The sequence below is a fragment of the Oratosquilla oratoria genome, chromosome 27, assembly GCF_046742065.1.
Source record: "Oratosquilla oratoria isolate Oo_2021 chromosome 27, ASM4674206v1, whole genome shotgun sequence".
NCBI lineage: Eukaryota > Metazoa > Arthropoda > Malacostraca > Stomatopoda > Squillidae > Oratosquilla > Oratosquilla oratoria.
In genome coordinates, this window is record NC_134803.1 from 47,905,108 (window position 1) to 47,932,719 (window position 27,612).

Below are 27,612 nucleotides of genomic sequence, written 5' to 3' on the forward strand. Positions count from 1 at the left end.
TCTGAGCATTGGACACGACAACGTGCGCAAGAAGGCAGGCCTATACAAGGTAGGGGAGTTTTTAGACAAGTTACTACTATGTTTCAGTGAAAGAAACCAGGAGCAGGAGCAGATAATTTTGTTCATAATATGCCTATAAAAGCAGTGATTTTGCGCATGTCATAAGTTGGTCATCAACTGTTAAGTGACTTGGCTGTTATGCCCTTCTCTGGGAGAGTTGTGCCTTGTATTTCAAATACCCTGTGGTGGGTGGGCAATGGAGAGCCTTTATTCTCTCAGGGGCTGAAATGAACAGGTTTTATATATTGATTATATGGGTGTACAAGGAAAGAATGGATTTGCTCTAAAGTAAAGGAGGGAGAGATGGGAGGTACCTTGAAAGCTGTCTGCATGTAAAAGAAATGTATGAAACAGTAATTGTCCCAGCTATTGTTTATAAATGATACCTAGGTAATCCAAGAGAGGAAAGTTATGTAGAGACAGTGGAATGAGTTGCACTAGGAGCTGAGATGAAAGATGAATTGGTGATGGATGGGGGTGGGTGCATGTCTGTAAAAGTTATCTCCCTTGTAAGGGGGAAGAAGCTTATTGGTATATAATTAGATAGTTCTGTCTATCTCAATACCAGTAGATAGTTGTAATCTTGATAGATTTGATCAATACATGTCCCATGGTGAGGGTAGGAACTACAAGTGTTAATATCCATAAAAAAAATTCTTTGCAGTTTTGGGAGCTCTAATTGGAAAGCAGAGTGGTCGTCATATTGAAATAATGAACTCGTTTGAACTGAGCTATGATGAACTGGATGGACACATCATTATTAACCGAGAATACTACACACTTAAGGAGGAACAATGTAAGGCCTTTTTGATTATATTTAGTTTGTACACACAAGGTTTGTGAAGTATGAGAAAAATGAAATGGTTATTGTGATGTAAGCTTTATCCATACTGTTGTATTGACTACATAGTGACATGCAGTCATTACTTTAGGGACTGTTTTGGGGGCACTCTCGTGGACTAGAGCCACACATCATTTGTCTGTGTCAGAGTAGAATCTTTTCATAAAGAAATTATGTTGCTTTTGTACTCCTGCTGTTCCTACTTAATGCTGTCCCTGTGGACCTGTTCTTCATAATTTCTATGACTATCTATTCTTTTACTGAGGGACAAATGATGGGCACCTGCTTATGGTGGTCCTCCGAGATGGAAAGAGGAACCTGCATTACCCTCAGTGACACCTCTCCACCATGCACTTCATTATCTTGTCACTTATCAGTAATGCCACTTTGTCCTTCCCTTGCCCCCTTGTCACTTTTGACATCCCACATACAGACTCAATTCACCCTTCCCTTTCAGTTTAGTTTTATGTAATGCTATTACATCCATCATGCTTTTCTCAAATGTATTATTGGTGTCTTCTCTTTCATTCTTGTCTGTACCACATCCTCACATGTGTAATAGCCCAATTACTATGGTTCTAGTTGAGTTCTCCCAGACCCTCTTATGTATTGTCAACATTTTTCATTCCCTAATCACAAGGGGATCAGGAAGAGATTTCAAATAATGTGCGTACATACATACATATACCAAGGCTTTTTCCCCCTTACAAGGGAGGTAGCCAAAAAGAAAAAGGCATAAAACCATTCCCACCCATTCCATCCCTAAATACACTCCTCCACCCTCCCTTTTATCTTAGCACCTCCTGGATGACGGATCATCCCTGCCCCTTGTCCACTGCCCTGGGTCAGATGCAGTGTCACAATACACAGCACATCCACAGCAAGGCCGCTTCATTAAATTGGCGACTCCCCCCCCCCCCTGCAGCCCTTTGGGCTGCATCAAAATTTTCTCACACGTACTACCTCACCCCCATCCCACCTCATGTATCACAGCATCAGCCATATACAACCATTCTCCATTCACCCCTGTCTTCTGTCCTCTCCTATCCTTCCTTAACAGACATTCCCCTCTTCCCCAAAGCCCCCCTTCACCCCATCCATCCATCTCATCCTAGGACGCCCCCTCATGTTCACTCCCCCCACATCTGCCTTCCATACCTCTTTTACTAGTCTTTCTTCACTCATTCTTTCCATGTGTCCAAACCATCCTAATACTTATTCATCAACCCTATCTTCCAACTTCCTTTCCACCCCTGTTCTCCTCCTTACCTCCTCATTTCTCACTCTATCTAGCCTAGTAACCCACATCATACTTCTCAGACACCTCATCTCAAACATATTCAAACTCCTACTTTCTTCCTCTCTTATGTTCCATGATAATGTAAAATTAATTGAGACAAATGAAAGATGCATTGCTATTTTAGAGGTAATTTTGGTTGAAAACTTAATTCTTTTTGCAGATAAACAGGTGTTCAGTGACCTTGATTTGTTGGGCTGGTACACAACTGGAGACACTCCTGGACCCCCTGATCTACTACTGCACAAGCAAATTTGTGATCTTCTTGAAAGCCCAATTTTCCTTAAGCTCAATCCCATGGCTCGGCACACTGATGTAAGAATATATATTTCATTTTATATCCATGAGATGGGAGGGATGGTGGGGTGGGTTTTTTTCTAACTGTTTGTAAGGGGGTACATATGTGGATACTTTGACTGCCATAATGAATGGATAATGCTATGATACACACACACGAAAAAGCTTAAGAACAAACTAGGAATGATTATACCAGAATTTGCAGGGAGGAAGAAAGCAATTTTGAAAAAAGTGTAGTAGATAAATGCAAAGATAAACCAAAACTGTTTTACAGTTTCATAAATGGTAAATTGAGACACTGAAGAAATCACCAAGTTAATAGTAGATGGTGAGGTCTTTGAAGAGGCCTCAGGTCAGGCAGAAATAATGAATGGAGGTTTCCGATCGGTCTTCACAAAAGAACGCAGCTTTTTGAAGAAAAGTGAGGGGAGCAGAAAGCCAGGTTTAGTAGATATAAACATAGAAGTGAGGGAAGTGCTCAATCTCCTGGGATCATTATATGTTACAAAAGCTGCAGGCCATGACGAGATCTCAAACTGAATGTAGGGAACAACTAGCATACAAGATCCACGGTCTTATTACATGTTCATTGAAAGAAGGTATTATGCCACTTGATTGGAAAAGGGCAACATGGTGCCAATTCACAAAGGTGGAAACAAGGAAACGCCACTAAATTATAGACCAGTATTGTTAACCAGCACAATAGTGAAATGATTGTGAAAGCTCAATGGACCAAGTATCTCGAAAAGATGAACATTCTGACAGACAGACAGACATACAGTTTGGCTTCAGATCTGGAAGGTCATGTGTGACGAACCTTTTAAGCTTGTACTTGAGAGTGATTGATGTGCTGCAAGATAGGTGGATGGACTGTGTACCTGGATCTAGAGAAGGTATTTGGTAAAGTACCTCACAGTCAACATATGTTGAAATTGAAGCATGTTGGAGGACTGAGAGGCAAACTGTTAGAATGGAATTAAGACTTTTTTAAGGAAAGATACATGAGGACAGTAGTAAAGGACAAGAAGTCAAGCTGGATAGCAGTAATGAGTGGAGTTCCACAAGATTCAGTACTTGCACTAGTAATGTTTCTTGATTAATGACATGATGGAAAGAACAACAAACTATGCAATAAGGAGATTTTTTTGTGAAACATTTTAGTTTATTATAGAGCTTCCTGCAGTTGGGAATGTCATTATATTGAGTTACTGTACACACATTGATTGAACCACAGGAAGTTGTTTTGGTTTATATATTTACATTAAGGGATGACTCTTGACTTTACATATTCTCTCTCTCTCCCACAGTTGCCAGTAAGCATCTATGAAAGTGTCATGGACTTGGTAAATGGGGTGCCCACCATGTTGCTAGTGGAGTTGCAGTACACTCTAGCTACAGAAGAAGTTGAACGTATTGGGGTGGACCACGTGGCACGCATGTCAGCACATGAAACCCAGGAGAGCTCTCTTGGTAATATCTACACCTACCACTACTGAGTTAACCCATGGAGTTGCCGGCTGTTATGTAGAATAATATCTAAAATATTCATTACTGAGATTGCCTGAAGTTCTTTGCCATACAGAAGACCTTTAGGTTTAGGTTTGAAATACGAGACAGCAGCCAGAAGAAAACTAAGGGCTGTTACCCAACAAAGGGTTGAGATTTATTACTTTTGTTGGTCTAAGGGCATATACTTTGTAAGCAGATGATTTGGTTTCAGTCAGAAGAATTATTGTTCGTGTTATTTTCTCCAGTACAGAGGACAATTTTGGGGGTGTTACATGTCAATTTACTTCAAGGTGTGCTTGTTGTTTCAGTTGCAGAGAACCTTCAAGCCCAGTACAGCGCTATAAAGATGTTGGCAGGTCGTGTTCGTCTAATCTTGGAGTATGTCCGATCCAGCCAACGTGGGGAAGTACCATTTGACCATGAGATACTGAGACAGATCAATGCCTTAGCACATAGACTACCTGTACTGTCTAGTGATAAATTTAAAGGAGAATTTTATAACGTAAGTTCGTTTTCTAGTTTATCTTACCATTTTATGTTTGTGCTTGTATGCCATTCACAAGGGTACTGGCTACATGGTGGCATGTAGTCAGTACCTTGGGGACATTTTTGGGTTCCTCTACAAACCAAAGCCACTCATTGTTCATCTATGTTAGAGTAAAATTTCTACTTGTAAAGGAGTTATGAGATGCTTTTGTACTACTGCTGTTCCTTTGAACATATTCTTGACCATTATGTACCTTAACCTTATCTATACTGAGGACCTCTTCCCCCCAGCTAACTCCCTTATAAAGGGGAAGAGGCTCTTGGTATATAGCTAAATAGGCCTTTTCCATGAGAAATAGGTATCTGGGGATGGAGATCAAGACTGTATGAAGGGGTAAGCCCACAATACTATAGGTCAGAGACCTGGAGTTTAAGGAGGCAAAAAGGGATAACCCAAACATGTTTGAAATGAAGAGTTTAAGAAGTATGGTGGGGGTTATGAAGATGGATAGGGTGAGAAATGAGGAGATGAGACTGAGTGTGGTTGGAAAGAACGGCAGACAGGGTTAGTAAAAAAATTATGATGATTTGGGCCTATATAGAGGATGAGTGAAGAAAGAGAAGTACATACATATACCAAGGCTTTTTCCCCTTTACAAGGGAGGTAGCCAAAAAGGAAAAGGCATAAAATCATTCCCACCCATTCCATCCCTGAATACACTCTACACCCCTCCACCCTCCCTCTTATCTTAGCACCTCCTGGATGACGGGTCATCCCTGCACCTTGTCCACTGCCCTGGGTCAGAAGCAGTGTTGCAAGACACAGCACATCCACAGCAAGCCTGCTTCATTAAATCGGCGACCCCCCCTCTCTGTCTCCCCATGCATAAAGGAGAAGATGGGGGAGAAATCCCTTCGGGCTGCATCAAAATTTGCTCACACATACTACCTCACCCCCCCATTCCACCTCATGCATCACATCATCATCCATATACAACTGTTCTCCATTCACCCGTCTTCTGTCCTCTCCCGTCCTTCCTCAACAGACATTCCCCTCTTCCCCAAAGCCCCCTTCACCCCATCCATCCACCTCATCCTAGGATGTCCCTTCATGTTCACTCCCTCCACATCTGCCTTCCATTCCCCTCTCTGTCCCCCCATGCATAAAGGAGAAGATGGGGAGAAATCCCTTCGGGCTGCATCAAAATTTGCTCACACATACTACCTCACCCCCCCATTCCACCTCATGCATCACATCATCATCCATATACAACCGTTCTCCATTCACCCGTCTTCTGTCCTCTCCCGTCCTTCCTCAACAGACATTCCCCTCTTCCCCAAAGCCCCCTTCACCCCATCCATCCACCTCATCCTAGGATGTCCCTTCATGTTCACTCCCTCCACATCTGCCTTCCATACCTCTTTTACTAGTCTTTCTTCACTCATTCTTTCCATGTGTCCAAACCATCCTAATACTCTTTCATCAACCCTATCTCCCAACCCCCTTTCCACCCCTGTTCTCCTCCTCACCTCCTCATTTCTCACTCTATCTAGCCTAGTAACCCCCATCATACTTCTCAGACACCTCATCTCAAACACATTCAAACTTCTTCTCTCTTCCTCTCTTATGTTCCATGTTTCTGCCCTATACAGTGCTTTTGGCACAATCACTCCTTCATATAGTCTCCTCTTAGCAGCATCTATTCCTCATTACACTTTTTAATCCACCAAGGCATTTACTCGCTTCTCTCAATCTACATTCTACCTCCACCTTCACTCCACCTTTTCCTGCCACATTTGCACCCAAGTATCTAAAACTATCCACTTCCTCCAGTCGCTCTCCCTTAATGGTCACTTCCAGACTACTGCCACTTTCACCCCTTGTACATCTCATCACCTTACTTTTACCCACATTTATCTTCAGCTTTCTTCTATCACACACTCTCCCAAACTCTGTCACCAACTTCCTCAATCCCTCCTCCAATCCTGCCACAAGCGCAGTGTTGTCCACAAACAACAGTTGGCTCACCTCCCACTTTTCTCCATTTTCTTTAACCATCTCCAATCCCTGACCCACTACCCTTGCATTTACCTCTTGCGCTACCCCATCCATGTATAAGTTGAACAGCCAGGGTGACATAACGCATCCCTGACGAAATCCCACCTTTACCTCGAACCACTCACTCTCTCCATTTCCAATTCTGACACAAGCTCTACTACATACATATACCAAGGCTTTTTCCCCCTTACAAGGGAGGTAGCCAAAAAGGAAAAGGCATAAAATCATTCCCACACATTTATTCCCTGTGGTGGGGGGAAAAAATACGGCCACCAAGTATTTCCACTTGGATTGTAAGAGGCGAGAAGAAAGGGACGGGGAGTGGGACTAGGCATCCTTCTCCTTGTAGCCCCACAGAGGACATTCCTAAATGAAAAAAAAAAAAAAAAAAGTAAACAAGCTCTACTACTCTCATAAAAACTCTTGACCGCTCCTAGAAGCTTTCCTCCTATCCCGTAAGATTAGTGAAAAATGTAGAATACAGAGGTAGATGGAGTGAGTTTGAGGGAAGGACTGGCCTTGGTTGCAAGAGAAATTGTCAGTGGAGCAGTGAAAGGAGAGAGCAAGAAGTGTTCTGAGTGGAGAGTGGTTGTTAATGGACAATAAATTGAGAAGGCCCTAAAGGATGTCTTATCTGATCTGTAAATTCTTGAGTGGCTAAGGGGGTAGAGTCATCATGTACTGAAGCTATGGGGTTGAACCAGTTTTGGGGGTCAAGACCCACTGTGGAGTTGGTGTGTCTTGCTGCATTGTCTTAAAATGTAAAGAAAGAACCTCCTAGATGTTTGAGCAGTGGATTTAAGTCCACTACACCCAGTGTGATTTGCGATGCACAAATTGATTTCTACATGCGTACATACACACATATACCAAGGTTTTTTCCCCCTTACAAGGGAGGTAGCCAAAAAGGAAAAGGCATAAAATCATTCCCACCCATTCCATCCCTGAATACACTCCACACCCCTCCACCCTCCCTCTTATCTTAGTACTTCCTCTAATTTACAGAATTTATGCATCATTCTTTTCTTCTTTGCAGCAATGCAACGATGTTGCTTTGATGGCTTATCTGGGCACAGTTACCAAATGCTGCAACACAATGAATCGTTTCATCAACCGGTTCAATCTCCTGTATGAGCGCCTGGCACTGGGTCGCCGCACTCGAGGACTCTTTTTCTGAGGGCACCACCCCAAATATCACCGGCCATTGAAGTGGTCCAGAATTTTTCAAAGTGATCATGAGTCCAATGACACATCTACTGTGGGCTAACGCTCAGGGATAGTGCATTGAGGTTCTCTTACTGATCTTGTCTACCCAGCCAGGTCTTTAAGATGGGTCAGGTGTGAGCTGTGATTTACTGTTACCCTAGTCGGCTGTGTGTTCTGCGAGTTATCGTGACGAGTATTAGTGATCTGAGCCTCCTCAGGCACATTGCACCTAAGTAATCGACTTATGGGGAGACATGAGGCAAACATTAAGATGTCGGCCAATACTTCATGGAAGAGGAAGTAATGGCCATAAAAGAGATAAAGTTGTATCAGGAAGTTTGATTTGTCTGTGAGACTTGTATCCATCTAACAAGTTATTAAAGTTTGTGTTACCATAGATGAGTAAAAAAAAGTTGAAGCAGATGAATCCAGTTGCTTGTTTGCTGGTTGATCTGTCACTAGGACAAGGTTTGAAAGTTAACTGGGGAAATGATTGATGATAATGGGTGGCTAGTTATTATGATTTCTGTTAACACAGAGGCAAGGAATGAATTATATTCTGCCTAATGCAGACAGGGAAATAAAGGAAACTATTAGGATGGACTTAAGGGAAAATAGATTATAATAGGTTTAGTTGATCTTATTGTGTTGAAATATAAAATGGAACAAACCCAAATTTATTTACAAGGACCATGATGCAGTGATGAGCTGTATGTGTGGCAGAAAAATCTCGTCTGCATTATTTGTTTCAGCTTTAGGATGCCAAGATTAGGAACCTTTCCTTTGTTCAATACAACTTCCTTAAGCTTCTTTCACTTTTGATTTCTACAAATATTTTTCCATAGTGAATAACTGTAACATAGGTTGCATTATCTACACTTGTATAGGCATTAAAAGCTGGACCCTACAATGAGAGCTTACCCATTTTGAAGGATTCCAAAGAATTTTTCATCCATAGCCATTATGGTATGTTGTCAAACATTTGTGACTACAACATAAGTATTTACTTTGGTTTGCATAATACAAAAAGGCAGTATATCCTCATATGCAATAAAATATATCAAATCCATACCAACTTTTATTTATTAACCTCTTCGTTACCGACCTGTCAACCTTACGTAAACAAAAGTTTCAAACCATTCCACGAATGGGTGGAGCCTTATGTTTGTAAACACAGACACTTGCCACCACGTGGGTAGAAATAACCCAGAAACTGAGGCCTTGAGAGCCCTCAATACACACAGCTTATAACTGTGACACGTGTGTGTCACGGGGAGCATGCTCGGTTCCTGGCGGGTGCACTCAACCGTGACACGCAGGTGTCACAAAACACACATCCGGTACTCAAGGGGTTAAGAATGGCCTATTCTGTATTCCATGAGTGAATGAGGAAGGGGGAGAATTGTCACATAATGAAGTGGTGATGGTAAACCAGCTCTGGTTGTGTGATCAAAGTAGTGTGTTAAAAGATGGGAAAGACCCCTCATCCATGAGGAGTTAAAGATGGGAGGGATGATGAATTGGTGTGAACTATAGCCTGACCACTTTCCTTATAAGAGGGCTTTTTGGTATGTGTATGGCAGTTGAAAATCCATACAGATATTACAATGTACATACATATACCGAGGCTTTTTCCCCTTTACAAGGGAGGTAGCCAAAAAGGAAAATGCATAAAATTATTCCCACCCATTCCATCCCTGAATACACTCCACCCTCCCTCTTATCTTAGCACCTCCTGGATGGCAGGTCATCCTTGCACCTTGTCCACTGCCCTGGGTCAGAAGCAGTGTCGCAAGACACAGCACATCCACAGCAAGGCCGCTTCATTAAATCGGTGATCCCCCATGCATAAAAGGAGAAGATGGGGAGAAATCCCTTCGGGCTGCGTCCAATGTACCAAGCATATTTCCAAATGTGTATTCTGCCATGTATGGTGATGTAGTCATATAATGAAAAGGGATGTTGGTAGATATCTTTGGAGGATGCATAAATTGGGAGAGAGGCCAAAGAATCAATTGGACATTGTTACCCCAGGTCTCTTGCAAGTGACCCACAGCTCTCAGGTAACCAGCAACAACCATTGGATTGGCTCACAAATCACTTAAGGTTTGTGTTGTCTGGGTAAGGTTAGAGCAGCGTTTCTCAACCAGGGTTCTGCAAAAGGTTATTGTTATACTATAATATAGACATCATCCTATTATTATGATGAAAATAAAATGAGAAAGATATGGTGTATGTGTTGTTTTTTTTTGTGCAGGGGTTCCTTGAGACATGCAATTTATTTTGAAGGTTACACAAGGGTAAAAGGTTGAGAAATACTGGGCTAGAGTAAGGCAATGAAAAAAGTTTGGTGGTTGCATCTGGGATGACCTATTCTCTATTGATATTGTTGTAAAGCAGAATGGTGGCCAGAATATTAATGTGCTAGTGTGGTTCTTGCTTGGCAGCAGGGATTTATCTGTAAGGTTGATGTCTGTAGTTGTTTTGTGGCTGATTTTGAAGTGTTTGTGTGGTGCTGGTGGAAGGATGTAGTAGATGATTGAGTAGTATGCTGCCTTTTTCAGTTGAAGTTTATGTAATGGGATGTATGTGTGTGGCTGAGAACTCAAAGAATTATGCTCATCTTTCTTATAAGCTGCTTTGTGGGGAGGATTTTGTTTTCTTTGTAGATATTTGGTTGTTGCCTGAAGGCCATAGGTCTTCTGCTGGAGAGACCGGTAGCAATGGATTGATTAATTGAATAGATGTTCTACTGGGTTGGTTTTAATGCAGCCTCTTCTAACTTAATGCTTTGTTGTGTGTAGTTGTTTTTCTAGATTAGGAAATCAAGGAAGTTTGGGGTAGCACCTAGTGTCCACATTGGGCCCCAACCAACAGGCAAAAAGAAGAGATCAATAAATCCATTGCCTGATCTCTTGCCAAAGACCCGTGGCCTTCAGATGGGACCATAAATTACTCAGAGAAGACATACCATATAGTTACCTGGGAATAGTCAGTGTGGGACATTGTAGTATGGGGTGTCTGTGTCTTCTGTGTGGTGTTTGGATCTAAGGCAATTTGAATCTGTGGCCAAGCATGTTCTGTGTTTGTATGGTCTCAATGATGGATGGTGACCTAAGCACAGGAATGCTAGCATGGTTCTTGTCTAGTGTATGAGGTTTTCTCTGTGGGACAGTAGATAAATGCGAAAAGGTCAGGTGATCTAAGTATTACTTCAGGTAGCCAAAAAAAAAGAAAATACGTAAAATCATTCCTACCCATTCCATCCCTGAATACACTCCCTCTTATCTTAGCACCTCCTGGATGACGGGTCATCCCTGCACCTTGTCCACTGCCCTGGGTCAGAAGCAGTGTTGCAAGACACAGCAAGGCCACTTCATTAAATCGGCGACCCCCCGTCTCCGTCCCCCCATGCATAAAAGGAGAATGGGGGGACGGAGGGGGTCGTCTCTCTTGTAGGAGACCCAAAGATTATTTTTTTTTTCTTTCAAATTGCACTGTGACAAGTGTGCCAGCTCATCATCACTAACAGGTGATGTCAAATAAAGTACCAACAATTGAATTAAACATTGGATTTTCAAGGTAAATAAAAAATTAATAATGTGTATCATGTTTGGAATAATTTATTGTGCTTCAACAAACATCTGCCCAGACTTTTCTTAAGCAATCACAAATGTAACAATATATTGTACTGAATGTAACATGCAGATTATTTGCAACTCTTAGGTAAGTATTCTTAAGGGTTGCACTGGTTTCTTAGCACTTTATAAGTTACAAAAGTAAAAAACAGACAAAGTAACAGAAGATATATGGTAACAAGGAAATCTAGCCATTAGGAGAGTATTTCAGGCTATATATATATATATATATATGTTATGAGATCCACAGGAAATCTAAATCTAAGCTAGTGGCTGGACGCTTGTGTTGGGCCCCCATTCACCATTCCTGGAGCACCGTTTTCATCTGGGAGATAACGCTGCACAATATCCAATAGTTCTTCAACTTGCTCCTCACTTAAGCGCTCTTCACTGTCCTCAATGATCTGTGGTAACAATAAAAGGTACAGTAATTAACAAAATATGCAACACTGTATTTTCCTGTACTTACACATGTGCACTTGCTTACTGGCAAGGGTTGATGAAAGAGTATTAGGATGGTTTGGACACATGGAAAGAATGAGTGAAGAAAGACTAGTAAAAGAGGTATGGAAGGCAGATGTGGAGGAGTGAACATGAGGGGACGTTCTTGGAGGAGATGGATGGATGGGGTGAAGGGGGCTTTGGGGAAGAGGGGAATGTCTGTTGAGGAAGGATGGGAGAGGACAGAAGACGGGTGAATGGAGAATGATTGTATATGGATGATGAGGTGGAATGGGCGGGGGGATGGGGGGGGGGTGAGGTAGTATGTGCGAGCAAAATTTGAAGCAGCCCGAAGGGATTTCTCCCCGTCTTCTCCTTTTATGCATGGGGAGGGTTGCAGATTTAATGAAGCGGCTTTGCTGTGACTTGCGACACTGCCTCTGACCCAGGGCAGTGGACAAGGTGCAGGGATGACCCGTCATCCAGGAGGTGCTAAGATAAGAGGGAGGGTGGAGGGGTGTGGAGTGTATTCAGGGATGGAATGGGTGGGAATGATTTTATGCCTTTTTCTTTTTGGCTACCTCCCTTGAAAGGGGGAAAAGGCCTTGGTATATGTATGTATTCACCAATCAAAAAATAGTGAATTATGGATGTAAATAGGCATGACATCCTGGCTATAAAAGAAACTGGGTAAGGAAAGGGCTAATATGATGGAGGGAACAAGAACATATAAACTGGAGGGTGACAGGGTGTGAATGTACTGCTTAGTAAGGAAACGCAGGGGTGGGTATATGAACATGAGGAAACAAGTGGACATATGATGTGCACTCACCAACCAAAGTAAATCTTGGTTAGTGACTACATGAAATAGGTGATTTTGAGTGTGTGTGCACATTTCAAGAACAAAAAGTGGAGAGAATGAGAGAGCAATGAATCTTAAAATACATACATACATACATATACCAAGGCTTTTTCCCCCTTCCAAGGGAGGTAGCCAAAAAGGGAAAGGCATAAAAACACTCCCACCCATTTCATCCCTAAATACACTCCACACCCCTCCCACCCTTCCTCTCATCTGAGCACCTCCTGGATAACGGGTCATCCCTGCACCCTGCCCACCGCCCTGGGTCAGAAGCAGTGTCGCAAGACACAGTACATCCACAGCAAGGCCGCTTCATTTAATCGGCGACCCCCCCTCTCCGTCCCCCTTTGCATATAGGGCGAGGACGGGGAGAAATCCCTTCGGGCTGCGTCAAAATTTACTCACACATACTACCCCACCCCCCACCCCCCCCGCCCATTCCTCCTCATGCAGTCACAACATCATCCACATACAACCATTCTCCACTCACCTCTGTCTTCCGTCCTCTCCCTTCCTTCCTCAACAGACATTCCCCTCTTCCCCAAAGCCCCCTTCACCCCATCCATCCACCTCATCCTAGGATGTCCCCTCATGTTCACTCCCTCCACATCTGCCTTCCATACCTCTTTTACTAGTCTTTCTTCACTCATTCTTTCCATGTGTCCAAACCATCCTAATATTCTTTCATCAACCCTATCTCCCAAATCCTTTTTCACCCCTGTTCTCCTCCTCACCTCCTCATTTCTCACTCTATCTAGCCTAGTAACCCCCACCATACTTCTCAGACACCTCATCTCAAACACATTCAAACTCCTTCTCTCTTCTTCTCTTATGTTCCACGTTTCTGCCCCATACAGTGCTGTTGGCACAATCACTCCTTCATACAGTCTCCTCTTCGCATCCATTCCCAAATGTCTATTTCTCATTACACTCTTTAAACCACCAAGGCATTTACTCGCTTCTCTCAATCTACATTCTACCTCCACCTTCACTCCACCTTTTCCTGCTACACTTGCACCCAAGTATCTAAAACTATCCACTTCCTCCAGTCGCTCTCCCTTAATGTTCATTTCCAGTCTACTGCCACTTTCACCCCTTGTACATCTCATCACCTTACTTTTACCCACATTTATCTTTAGCTTCCTTCTATCACATACTCTCCCAAACTCTGCCACCAGCTTCCTCAATCCCTCCTCTGACCCTGCCACAAGCGCAGTGTCGTCCGCAAACAACAGCTGGCTCACCTCCCACTTTTCTCCATTTTCTTTAACCATCTCCAATCCCTGACTCACTACCCTAGCATTCACCTCTCGCACCACCCCATCCATGTATAAGTTGAACAGCCAGGGCGACATAACGCATCCTTGACGAAGTCCCACCTTTACTTCAAACCACTCACTCTCTCCATTTCTAATCCTAACACATGCTCTACTACTCACATAAAAACTCTTGACAGCTCCCAAAAGCTTTCCTCCTATCCCATAAATCTGCATAACCTCCCACAGTGCCTTTCTGTCTACCCTATCATAAGCCTTTTCCAGATCCATAAAAGCCCAAAAAACATCCTTCCCCTTTCCTATAGCTTTCTCACATATCTGTCTTACCACAAAGATCTGATCTACACAACCTCTACCCGTCCTAAATCCACACTGTTCCTCACCAATTACTCCTTCTGTTCCTCTCCTAATCCTCTCAATTAAGATTCTCCCATAAGCCTTCCCTACTACACTCAACAGGCTAATCCCTCTGAAATTACTACATTCACACTTGTCCCCTTTTCCCTTGTAAAGAGGAACTATACAGGCACTACTCCAGTCCTCCGGTACTCTACCCTCTCTCCAGCAAACATTAAATAACCTCACCAACCAGTCCACCATCACTAAACCTCCCTTTTTCAGACATTCTGCATGACATCCATCCAGACCAGGTGCCTTACCTGCTTTCATCATCTTTACAACTGCCTTCACCTCATCCTTCCTTATTTCTCCTCCATTCTCCTCACTCATCACTCTCATTTTCTTCGTATTTCCCACTGCAGCTATCTTTCCTTCCCTATCCTCCTTCACATTCAGCAACTCCCTAAAATATTCTGCCCATCTTCCCCTCACTGCCATCTCTTCCATTATCAACTCTCCATCTGTACCTTTTACCTTTTCTTCCCTACTTGATTCGCCTCCTCTTCCTCTCTTAATTTCTTTCCAAAACATCTTTTTATTACTTTCAAAATTTTCTGTCATACTCCTACCCCATTTCACATCTGCTCTCCTCTTTGCCTCCTTTACCTTTTGCTTTACTTCTCTTTTCTTTTCTTTGTACGTCTCATATGACTCCCCTGTCCTCTTTTGTAACCAATCTGTGAATGCTCGCTTCTTCTCTTCTACAACCTTCTTTGTTTCCTCATCCCACCATTCACTACCCTTTCTTCTATTTCCCCCTGTCCTTCTTGTTCCACACACCATCCTTGCACACTTTAAGACTCCCTCCTTGAACCATCCCCATTCCTCCTCCACACCCATCTCTGCTCTATCCTTTACTCCCTCCCACTCCTCCTTCAGCTTCTTTTCGTACTCCTTCTCCTTTTCCTTTTCATTCAAGGAGTTCACTCTAAGAACCTCCCTACCTTTTGTCCCTTTCCTCCTTCTCCATCTATCCTCCACTCTCAGCTTACCTTCCACCAAAAAATGATCTGATATTCCCCCACCCTCTCCCCTTAGCACATGTACATCCTTAACTCTTCCTATCATAATCCTATTTACCACTACATAATCCATTAGCGCTCTATCTACCACCCTCTCCCATGTGTACTTATGCTTGACTTTCTTCCGAAACACTGTATTTGCTATCATCAACTCTCTTTCTAGACACATTTCCACCATCAACTCTCCACTACGATTCTTTCCTGGAACTCCACACTTCCCAACCACTCCATCGATTGGACCATTTCCCACTCTAGCATTTAGGTCTCCCAGTACTATTACATTGGCATTTCTTCCTAAACCCTCTATGCACTCATTTAAATCTATCCAAAAGGCCTCCCTTTCTTCCATGCTCTTCTCACTGCCCGGCCCATATGCACTTACAAAGACCCACATCTCCTTTCCCAGTTTCACCTTCATCCACATTATCCTTGAGGAAACCTCCTTCCACTCCACTACCCCTTTACCTATCTCCTCACTTACTAGAATAGCCACCCCTTCCCTCCCTCGCCCTCTCTTCACTCCTGATAACCTCCCACTTACACTCCCAAACATACACTCACCCTTCCCTTTCAACTTAGTTTCACTCAAAGCCAACACATCCAACTTTCTTCTCACAAACATACTACCTATCTCTTCCCTTTTACTCTCATCTGTACCACATCCACGCACATTAAAAGACCCAAACCTTAAGGTGCTGGCCCGAGGCCCTCCAGCACCCCTTATGCCTTTCCTTTTCGTTTTAGGAAATTGCCCCTTGGGGCTACAGGGAGAAGGATGCCTAGTCCCTCTCCCCGTCCCTTTCTTCTCGCCTCTTACGATCCAAGTGGGAAACTTGGTGGCAGTATTCTTTTCCCCCACCACAGGGAATTCCCCCAATCAGAAAGAGAATACTCAGAGAAATGGTACAGGACAGCAACAAGGGGTTGGGGGACAGCATAACGGAGGGACAGTCGTAGTATAAAAGTGTCATCATTTCTCTATGAACAGAATTTCTTCTATCATAGACAAAATGATGTGTGGCTCTGGTCCGTAGGGGCGCCCCATATAGACCCTAAAGTATCGACTGCATGCTACTTTGCCACAATAACAAGCAGCCAATACCCCATATGGGGAGAATCTTAAAATGGGAGAACAAAATCATGGTGCTAAGTCACCGAATGAAAAAACATGACAGTAGACAGATAAAATATGACTTTGGATCACAAGCTGATGATAAAAAGACATTTGGTATGAGTGTTGACAGGAAAGAGGGGTGTGGTGTAGTGCTGTCCTGGGCCCTGGCGCTCGACACGACGAGCAGGGCACCATAGGTTTAGAAGGACTCTTGGGCACAAGGCCCTCATTGTTAGATATGTAGGACAAGGCATAGATTTCCCTCTGCGTAGGGAGTACGACGTACACACCAAGTCAGTCTAGAACTGTCCCTCATACGGTGAGCATGTAGCTCTCCTGTTGTGACTCACCTATGTACGCATAACCCACTTATTAATAAAGACACCAAACGTCCCCTCGCGTTTCTGTTGCACACCAAGATGGCGCAGTGAGTAGGATTGCTTGCAATTGCTTGCAATTGCTTGCAGTGTGCAACAATGAAACATGGGACGATACGTGAATCAGTGGCGCGTACTGACGGAACTAGACCATAGGCGACAGTGAACACGCTGGACCGTGAGTGCAGTGCCGATACAGTGAGCATGCACGGGACCGTGCAAAATCGTGTGATAGTGATAGTGGCGTGCCTTCGTGCACGTAGTGGGGCAAACAAGGAGGCCTTTGTCCCACCGCTCCACCCTGCACGGTGCCCAGGCCAAAGTAGGCCGCGCGGACAAGGAGGCCTTTGTCCTGCTTCGCCGTGCTCACCGCGAGTGCCGCCCGCCCAGCCGGCTCGCATAGGCCACACCCACCCAGCTTAGGGATCGTCACGCTGCCTCCGCACACCCGTGGCAATTACGTCACCCCAGGAGGAGGTGACACCACTGCCGCCCACCGGAGGCATTGAAGGGGACCGTCTCGGACGCCCAGTAGGACCTGCACGCATGCATCCTGTCACTACGCAAGGGGTCCCCCGCCAGACGCACGCACCCCCTGCCCCTTCTCCCGGGAAGCCCGGCACCTGCCGTCCTAGTGCCTTTCGGCCCATCGCCCTCCACCACCTGTCAGCGCCCGCGACGTGCTGCCTTACTCAGGTGCGGACATTACGGGGATAGGCCCTCAGCACCTAGGCATATCGGAGATATCAAGAGCTCTACGGCTGCCGTTCTCGCGCAGACGACGCGGCCGACATATCTCACATGCCCCACCGCAGCAGGACGTTTCTGACCGACCGCCCTCCGCCACCTGTCAGCGCCCGCGCCGTACTACCTGACACAGGTGCGGACATCACAGGGATAGGCACTCGGCACCTACGCAGGTCAGATATATCTGGAGCCAGCCTACAGACGCCGCTCTTGGCGCCGACGACGCGGCCGACATATCTAACCTGCCCACAGCATCGCCTGCCCTAGGAAAGACCATGGTTCTCCCCCGCCCCCTTCGTGAGAGCCCACCTGCAAGCCGACGCGACGCCCCACGCCGCCCGCACGCCCAGGCCGATACCGCTCGCATTTCAGGTTCAAGCGAAGGAAGACTTGACTCAATGGTGCAGCAAGGTATCGTTACGCCCGTCGTGAGGCGAGCTCTGTCGCCACCGCCCGTGCTGGCGCCCTTTGAGCACCGGGCCGACTTCTCCGCTCGGCGAAGGATTTGTCGTCCTCGTGCGCGGACCCCCTTCGGTTCCGCCCCCGACGCAGTTTATATGCGTGACTGAAATATCGCGCACTTCCGCCTCGTCCAGTGTGGCTTACGGTTTCCGACGGACGCCGAAACCTGATACGCCACTACCACTGGAGACGCTTGCTGCCATCTGGGCCGCACCCAATTGCAAGCCATGCCCGTTTGGATGGCCCCACTTCTCGTGGATGACGGACCACCGTTCGTTCATCCCCTTCTTCACGTCAGGAACTCCGTCACCGGCAATACCGGCGCCCCGCACTGACGACCCGTCGCCAGCCGCCGACACCGACGGAGCGCTCTGAAGACCACGCCGTGGCACGGATAAGCCCCGCCTACGGTCACCCGCAGACCTGCGTGACCTCCGGGCTCCCGTCCGACTACCGCGCCCTACCCAACTCCATCCCTCCGTATTGGAAGCTCCGCACCGCGCCTTCCGCTGATGAACCCCGCCATCTCCAGGAGCGACCACAGGTCTTGAGAGAAGCCGCCCCGTCGCGTTCCTTCGGTGGAGGACATGTCCTCATGCGCGGATCCCCCAACTTCCGCTTCCGCCGCTCGCCCAGGCTTGCGAGTAAGCATTCCCCTCGCCGTGGTCGTGCGAGCGCGGAGGGTGGGGGAGGTGTGGTGTAGTGCTGTCCTGGGCCCTGGCGCTCGACACGACGAGCAGGGCACCATAGGTTTAGAAGGACTCTTGGGCACAAGGCCCTCATTGTTAGATATGTAGGACAAGGCATAGATTTCCCTCTGCGTAGGGAGTACGACGTACACACCAAGTCAGTCTAGAACTGTCCCTCATACGGTGAGCATGTAGCTCTCCTGTTGTGACTCACCTATGTACGCATAACCCACTTATTAATAAAGACACCAAACGTCCCCTCGCGTTTCTGTTGCACACCAAGAGGGGTATGATGGATCAGTCTTCTACTGATGAAATACAAAGCCTAAAAAAAAAAGCAGGGTGATGGGGATGGAATGGGTGTGAGTGGTTTTTATGCCTTTATTTTTTGGCTATCTCCCTTATAAGGGGGGGAAAAAGCCTTTGATATGTATGTATGTATAAAAAGGAAAAGAAATTGGCAATAAATTTTGGGAAACTGAGGAGAAACATTGCAAGAGAACATGAAAGACAAAGGGAGAAAGAGAATGCCTGCAGAACCCACACAGATGGAGAGAAATGAAGTGATAATAAGAGGTTCATTAGCATAAAATGAAATGTTAAAAATTATATAAACATAATTTCTACCTCACTGAAGAATATTCAGAATGCTTACTAGTTGCATGTGGACTGGTGTTGTGGGTCGCAAGTTGAGCAGCTGAAGTTTCTCTGCCTTCGTTAGCTTGTAGTCCTTCAGGGCATTCAAAAAAGCATGAATTACTTCTGGGTTCTGACTCCTACATGCTGTCTTTTCCAAATACTTGAGAGTCTGTAAAAATATAACAAGAAATATTCACAATCTTCAAACATTTTCCTCACCATACAAACTGACTGTGACCAATGATGAGTACATTGTTAGTGATGGTTTTGCAAGATAGTGGCAGAGTTTGTCTATCTACTACCCACTTTCAAAACATACATACACACCAAGGGCTTCTTCCTCTTTATAAGGGAGGTAGCCAAGTCTATCATATATACATACACCCTAAGTTCCCCCTTACAAGGAGGGAGTCTGATTCAAAGCATATACCCACCCTACACCTATCTAATAATCCATTCAATGTCTCTTACTTCTTGGCCTTCACAGAAAAAGGATGGGTCAACCCTGTCCCCATCACAATGCTTAGGTGAGGTAATGCATCAAGAAACAGCATTTCCACAGCTGGGCCTGACAGCTAGAACTAGTTATCTTCACTGCTTCATTACATGGGAAATAAGCCAGTTGTTTGCTGATGACACTGCATTTGTAGCAGGATCAGAAGAGGGATTAAGGAAGTTAGTGATGGAGCTTGAGGTGTGTGAAAGAAGGAAATTGAAGATAAATGTGGGTAAAAGTAAGGTGATAAGGTGCACAAGGGGAAAGTATGGCAGCAAATTGGAAGTGGCTATTAAGGGAGAGAGGCTGGAGGAAGTGGATAGCTTTAGATACTTGGGGGCAAATGTGGCAGGAAAGGGAGTGAGGTGGAGGTAGAATGTAGATTGAGAGAAGCAAAAATGCCTTGGTGAATTAAAAAGTGTAATGAGAAATAGACATTTGGGAATGGATGTTAAGAGGAGATTGTATGAAGAGATGATTGTGCTGACAGCACTGTATGGGGCAGAAACATGGAACACAAGTGAGGAAGTGTTTAACTGTGTTTGAGATGAAATGCCTGAGAAGTATGGTATGGGATAGAGTGAGAAATAAGATGAAGAGGCGAGTGGGGGTGGAAAAGTAGTTGGGAGATAAGGTTGATGAAAGAGTATTGGGATGGTTTGGTCACATGGAAAGAATGAGTTAAGAAAGATTAGTATAAAAAAAAATAAAAAAAAAATGTGGAAGGCAGTGGAGGGAGTGAATATGAGGGGGTGACTAAGGAGAAGATGGATGGATGGGGTAAAAAGAGCATTGGGAAAGAGGGGGATGTCTGTTGAGGATAGAAGGGAGAAGACAGAAGATAGGGGTGGGTGGGGAATGGTTGTGTATGGATGATCCTGTGATGCATGGAAGGGAGTGGGGAGTTGGGGAGTTAAGAGCATGTGTGAATGATATTCTGACACTGTCCGAAGGGCAGTGGGTGAGATACAGGGATGACCAATCATCCAGGTGGAACCAAGATGAAAGGGAAGGAGGGGTGGTGAATGGGAGTGGAGTATGCAGGAATGAAATGGGTAGAAGTGGATTTATGTCTTTGATTTTGGCCACCTACCCTGTATGGGGGAAAAAGCCCTTAGTATATGTATGTATGCTTCGTTATATGGTGAAACTACTCTTCCATTCAAGAAACTTATGTAACAGACAAGAAAATCATCACTTTGGGCTGTGTCACTGAGCATAAAAGATAGTCTTCACTGGTGTGGAGATTTGTTCGTATATTGGCCTGGATCTGGATTTATGGCTCTCCACATTAGAGGAGGCTGAAGTATAACATAATTGGTGTTTGAAGGGGATGAAACTGTAAGAGGTTGTTATGAGTAGGTAGGGCCATTAACAAAAGATGCATACAAATGAGACAAAAACTGGTTGACAACTTACGTCAAAGGCAATGTTGGCTAGATGCATCTGAGTTTTGGTTAAGCTTCGGGGTCCTTTTGAGTCACGCTGGCTGAGGTCTTGCAACAGAGAGTAAACCTCAAAATTGCTTAGTACTGCACTCTTGCTGTTGATGCTGCAAAAATTCTATCATGTAAGTGAATTCAGCTAAGCCAGTACACAAAATAGAATATGAATATATCATCATAACCCTGAAATGGAGCACCCAAGTGAACTGTTTTCATATCCTGAATTCTATGCTCTAATATCAGCAAAATTTTTATACAATATTTTATGCATAACTTGAGTAGTCAATTTGGGCAATTCAAGACTTCCTGAGAACACTCCCCCTGTTAAATTGTTTATGCTGTTTCCTAGGGTCTTCTTCAAAAAAGAAATGGAGGGCAAAGGACTGACTGATTGTCTGAAACATTGCTGGTGCCATCACCCCACAATTGTTGCATCACAATATCATCTTCCTATAGTACTTTCCCCATATCAATCTTCTTATGTATCTTCCCTCCAGGAAATATCTCCTTCATTATAAGAAAAACTAAAAAATTTGGCTATATCTATTCAATGACTAATACATGTAAGCTGCATACCACTTTTATTGGAAAAAATAAAGCATCTCTTATTAGCTACACTGCCACTTACCTCTATCAACATGGGCTGTAAAGGATCCCTATTGATGGGGGGGGGGGCACACTCATGATTCCTTGTGCTTCCTCCTACAAATATGGTGACTTACCATATCTGCCAACCCTTAATTTGTGGCACACTCCTACATTTGCTCAAGACTGGGCCTTCATATTGTAGCTGAGAACTTTGAACATTTATCAGCTATGCTACCGCTAGTGGCAAGAATTAGCTATGACTCCCAAGGAAACAAAGAGGTAGTACATTATAATGGTACTGTTTGAAATGGGATTCCCATGGCTCTGTAGTTTACAAATCATAGAGTAAGTACAATGAAATCTTTTTATTAGATGCATAACACTCAACTTGCTCTCCATCATCTTGAAACAGCAATACTATTATCATTATTGCTGAGTAAACAATGTCAATCCTAGCCAATAACCCTCCCATATATGAACTAACTGGACCAGAGTGTGGGGTCAATTGTAGGATTCTTCTGACCCCCACAATGATCAACTGTAGAATCTTCACCCAAACTCCACTCATTTGTAGAAGCTCCCCCCCCCCACACACACATACAATGATCAACTGTAGACTCTCCACCCTAACATAGACTAGGTTAGGTTAGGTCAGGTTATATATCGCGAACCAAAATCATCTGTAGAATGTCCATCCTAGCAACACTCAATTGTACAATCTTCACACCAAGCACGTGAGGGGGGTGGGGGATCCTACAAATGATCCAGAAGGTGTTTTGGATTTGGGAGCATTTGGATACATGAGGTAGAATTATCCCCCTGCCCCAGCCTTCCAGTTACCACTCAGCCACTCCAGTACTAATTTTTCAATTCTGGAGGATTAAAAGTGATATACAATACAAAATTATGCCATAATGTGGGCCATAATCTTCTCACAAGCCTTCTTCATCTTACAAAGGCTAGATTTTGTAAAACCAAATTTTTCCTGAAAGTGTGTACTGTATTTTACCAGGGATCAAATTTACCTCCTCATCATCAAAGACAGCACTCCAACATTATATGGATTGGAACAGGTGGTCATCAGCTTAGTGCATTAAAGATGGATGGATTTAAGCAAGATCATATTCCAAATGAAACCAATTTTAAACAAATGTGAGGCAAAATCAAAGATGGGCCATAGATAAGTACACTACATCAAAGAGAGAGAATGACATGTAGTGGATTATTATATGGTAAGTTATAATGCCTCCAGCTCTTCCATGTCTGAATTGTGTAAGTGTACACTCTTAACGGTCAATTTATAGTTTCACCCAACCATAGAATTTGATACATGACTTATGTGTTTCTGATGAGAAATGTTGTGATATGAACGATGGTGTACATAATTTCCGTCACAAATGCGTACTTTTGAAGTAATTAAGTATTGAAATTATGCACTTATGCCTACATCTCCCGAACGACGTGTGGGAAATCGGTCTCAACCAGTACATCAAGGTATCTGAGAGAAAACACTTACACTTAGATACACTTAGAAGATTTCTGTCGGTGATCGACGCAGCTAGACTGGAGTCCCACTGTGACCAGGTAGCTCCCTCACATCAATTGTCCAATCGGTCAGACGATTGGCGTTGGGGCTGATGTATCCTGGTGTTGGTGGTTGGTCTGGTATTTTGGCCAACCATATATCCAGATGTTTTTTGAAGGTGTCTGGAGACACCCCTGACATGTTTCTCAGTTGGGGCGGGATGCAGTTGAATAATCTTGGTCCACTGAACGAGAAGCTGTTATGAATTCTGGATTTGATGTTTAGTGTTGAACCGGGAGTGGTCCTCACATAACATAACCTCCCTCTTCTTTGGTGGACTGATACTTGTATGCCGGTGTTGGGCACCTTCTTTTCTAATACCTTCCAGACGTAGATGATGATGTAGCGTTCCCTGCGTCGTTGGAGAGAAAACAACTGCAACTCCTTCAGTCTCTCCCAGTAGTTCAGTTCCTGGAGCCCATGTATTTTGTTGGTGAAGTTCCTTTGGGGCCCTTCGATCTCCATGATTTCTGATACTTTCTGGGGAGACCAGAGCTGGCAGCAGTATTCTAGGTGTGGTAAGACTAATGATTTCCACAGGGTCAGCATACATCTTGGACTTCTTGTCTGGAAGGTACGAAGTATCCACCCTGCTAGACGCCTCGCTTTGGACGTTGCTTGGCTTATGTTATGGGAGAAGGAGGCATCACTGCTCATGCTCACTCCCAGATCTTTCACTACATCTTTCGCAATGATCTCTTGCTGGCCACAGTAGTAGTGTGTTGAGATCTTTAGATCCAGATGGCGACCATAGCGCAGAAGTTCGAACTTTTCCCCGTTCAGTGCCATGTTGTTCACCTCCGCCCACCTCAGAATTTCATTGAGGTCTTGCTGTAGGTTATCGGCATCTTGTCGCGTACGTATCTTCAGTTCGATTCGCGTGTCATCGGCAAAGGATGTCGCTGTAGAGTATTTAAGGTCCCTGTCTATGTCCCCTATCATGATGAGGAATAGTAGGGGACCCAGTACAGTACCTTGGGGAACACCGCTAACAACCCTGCTTGCCTGTGAAGAAGTACCCTGTACATTCACTCGCTGTATCCTATCGGATAGGAAACTGTGGAGCCATTTGCCTAGGGCTCCGCATATACCAAGTGCTCGCATTTTGTGCAAAAGGATCCCATGGTCCACCTTATCGAATGCTTTTGCAAAATCAAGGTATATGACGTCCACGTTGTCCCCATCTTTGGTGTCATCTAGTATTTTATCATAATGAGCAAGTAGTTGAGAGAGGCATGAACGTCCTTGTCTGAATCCATGTTGGCCATTGTTAAATGCCTCTATGGTTTCCAGATATTCAACGATGGCTTTCCGCACTACCCTTTCCATAATTCTAATAAAATGGGATGTTAATACCACTGGCCTGTAATTCTTGGCAATGTCTTTGCTACCCCCTTTGTGTATAGGGGTGATTGTGCCATCTTTGAGGGCTTGTGGTACATCATGTCCTGTTTGTAGGGACATTTTCCATAACAGTTTCAGGGGTACTGCTAGCTGGTGTTTGCAGTTGGGCATGGAACCCATCTGGTCCTGCTGCTGCATTTGGTGCCATCTCGTTAATGGCCACTATTATCTCCTCTGTGGAGATCTTTACTGACGATAGTTGGTGTGGCGTCACCTGGTGTTCATTGAAGAAGGTATGTGGATCCATTACCTTCATATGGTCCTTTGGTTCACTAAACACCCTTTCATATTGCAGTCTGAGCAACTCTGCCATTTTAGTTGGGTCACTCTCGAGTTCCCCAGCTGGATCTATAAGTGGTCCTATGGATGGTGTATTTTTTAGCTTCTTATTGGCATATGCATAAAAGAACTTGCTGTTCATTTGGATGTTTGAGATGGCTCTTAATTCTTCTTGGGCCCTCTGATCTTTGTGAGACTGGATGAGTTTTCTCTCAATTTCTTCCAGTTCATTTTGGATGTTGGTGGTGGATGGTAGATGGTTGGTCTTTTGTAGTTTGACTCTTAATTTTGTTCTCCTCTTCATTAGGTTTTTCCTATCTCTAGGGATAATTTTTCTCTGTTTCTTGGTGATTGTTGATTTTGGAGGCACCATAGTTTTGCAGATTTCAAGGCATCTGCTCTGAAAAATGTCTAGGGCTCCTTCAGAGTCTTTATCTTGGAAGAGAGTTACCCAGTCGGACTGGCCTAATTCCCTTCTAATCCCATCCCACTCAATATCTTTGCTGAAGAAGTTCAGGTCATGGAGAGAGGAGCAAGGGAAGTGTGCCTTTTGTTGAGCTAATTGTTGTTTAGTAAAATGTGTTGTCATGACTTTGATGAGACCATGATCAGACATTGATGTCCTGGTAACTTTGTATGAGTGTACCAGGTCGTAGTTATTACTGAATAATAGGTCAAGAATGTTGTTGCCTCTTGTTGGATCCTCAATGAATTGTTGGAGATAGGCTAGATCCGCTAGGCTGATCAACTCCATTGCTTGCCTCTGTTCACTTGTTGTTCCTCCTCGTATGATCCTAGAGGGCCAGGTTATTATTGGCAAGTTTAGATCACCAGTAAGTATGACCTCGGTGTGGGGGGATGGTAGGTGGTTAAAAAGTGATTGTAATATCCCTGAGACTTCACTGAACAAATCATCTGTGGTGTTTGGGGGTCGATACAGGGTTGCAATGAGTAGGTCCAGCCTCTTAACATATACAGCTAGTAGTTCTGTTGTGTTGTTTGAGAAGGCAGTAAGAACCTCCGTGTTTGCTGCTAAGTCCTCCCGTATGTATAGTGCTACCCCTCCGTGGCTTCTATCTACCCTATCGGCTCTGAACAGTGTGAAATTATGGATGTTTATTTCTGCATCTAGGATAGCATCGTTGAGGTGGGTCTCCGTAAGGGCAATAAAGATAGTGTTATCATCTGCTGCTAACTCTTCGAGCATTGGCACTTTGCACTGATTGCTTTGTGGGTAAAGCCCTCTTATGTTGCCCACAAAGAAACAATTTAGTGGCAACTCCACCTCCCCAACGGCTTCCGTTCGTGTTCGTCCGTATGGGCTAGTAGCCTTGTCATTATTAATTGTGACTGCTTTTCTAGCGCTATCATCCGTTCCAAGAGTCGTTCTAAAAAAGCGTTCTGGTCCGTCGTGGATGGTGTTGCGGTTAGGGTAATGTTGTTCTGTCCTTTATCGGTAACAGCGCAAGGTGTGCTTGGGGTAGTTGGTGGTTGTGGTGTGGTAGGTTTGTAAGGTGTGTATGTACCCAAAGCTGTATTTGGTCGGGATTGGTCGTTATCCGTTTCTTGTGATCTCTGGGTCTGTGTTCCCTTTATGTGGGGGAATCTGCAGTTTTTATGATGGAGTCATTCAAAGGGAACATGACATAATTCTTAGCTTACCCACACTTGATGTGTGCATAAGCATGGTTTGCTTAATGCAAAAGTTAAAAGAAAGAACTAAACAGCTGACTTTGCAGAAGGTACAAATAAAAGACAAAACAGCTTTTCTACAGTAGTCCCATCACAACCTGGGTCCCTATCAAATCCACCCATTTCACTCACTGCAACAGCGTTCCTGTGGGCCAGATCGATCGGGTTGAATCTAGTTTAGTACTACTGAGGTAAGCATTCAACAGTGTTAGAACATTTAACGTGAACGATCACTATCAAGGCTGCTATGTCGGCATCCCTGGGTGTACAATTCAACCATCTAAACTTCCAGTCTCCTATAATAATAACAAATCATCTAGTGCATGAGTTTTGTATCTCATATGATTTGTTGTAAATGAAATGCCTTGGTTGCAGGGAGCCTCACAGTTTAGCAAGCAGTTGGTGGTCCCGTTTGACTCTAAAATAAAATTTACACCCATGCAAGTATTATCAGCGCATGAAAAAACGTTCACTTCAACTTAGAAAAGTATAACAAACTTACACTTCCATTTTGTACTTGACGAACCATACAAATATAGACCTTCACGTGCCTCGTCTCCTTGACGTCCGACAGATGTAAATACACCGATGTTTGCATCAGTTGCGCTTTGTTCGATTGCGTAATCGACTTTGGCTACAGTTTTAATGAATATACCTCTTAAAACAAACACTTATCTAAGGAGGATTTATTTGACTGAATA

The 27,612-nt window shown here is 44.3% G+C and overlaps 2 protein-coding genes across 6 annotated transcripts in view; one reads left to right on the forward strand and one right to left on the reverse strand.

Annotated features, from left to right (window-relative positions):
* The window catches only part of CSN6 (COP9 signalosome subunit 6), a 30,454-nt gene extending 21,630 nt beyond the window's left edge, over positions 1–8,824 (forward strand). For 3 of the 4 annotated variants that reach the window (XM_076210571.1, XM_076210569.1, XM_076210570.1), the window contains exons 3-8: positions 1–49; positions 725–856; positions 2,362–2,513; positions 3,803–3,965; positions 4,313–4,506; positions 7,586–8,824. The exon at positions 1–49 is cut by the window's left edge and continues 152 nt beyond it. In XM_076210571.1, coding sequence (XP_076066686.1) covers positions 1–49; positions 725–856; positions 2,362–2,513; positions 3,803–3,965; positions 4,313–4,506; positions 7,586–7,726 — 831 coding nt within the window. In that variant the 3' untranslated portion in view covers positions 7,727–8,824. The remainder of the gene's footprint in view (positions 50–724; positions 857–2,361; positions 2,514–3,802; positions 3,966–4,312; positions 4,507–7,585) is intronic. The other variant, XM_076210572.1, reaches the window with a different exon arrangement.
* A 2,532-nt stretch (positions 8,825–11,356) lies between these two features.
* On the reverse strand, positions 11,357–27,555 carry Polr3I (RNA polymerase III subunit I). 2 transcript variants are annotated; one of them, XM_076210581.1, is made up of 4 exons: positions 27,414–27,555; positions 21,338–21,470; positions 19,439–19,513; positions 11,357–11,797 (listed from the first exon to the last, which is right to left on the reverse strand). In XM_076210581.1, the coding sequence occupies exons 1-4, from the start codon at positions 27,419–27,421 to the stop codon at positions 11,660–11,662; spliced, it is 354 nt and encodes a 117-aa protein (XP_076066696.1). In that variant the 5' UTR covers positions 27,422–27,555; the 3' UTR covers positions 11,357–11,659. The 2 variants fall into 2 exon arrangements, with proteins under 2 accessions (XP_076066696.1, XP_076066695.1); XM_076210580.1 differs by having other exon boundaries at positions 19,439–19,591.
* Between the last annotated feature and the right edge of the window lie 57 nt (positions 27,556–27,612).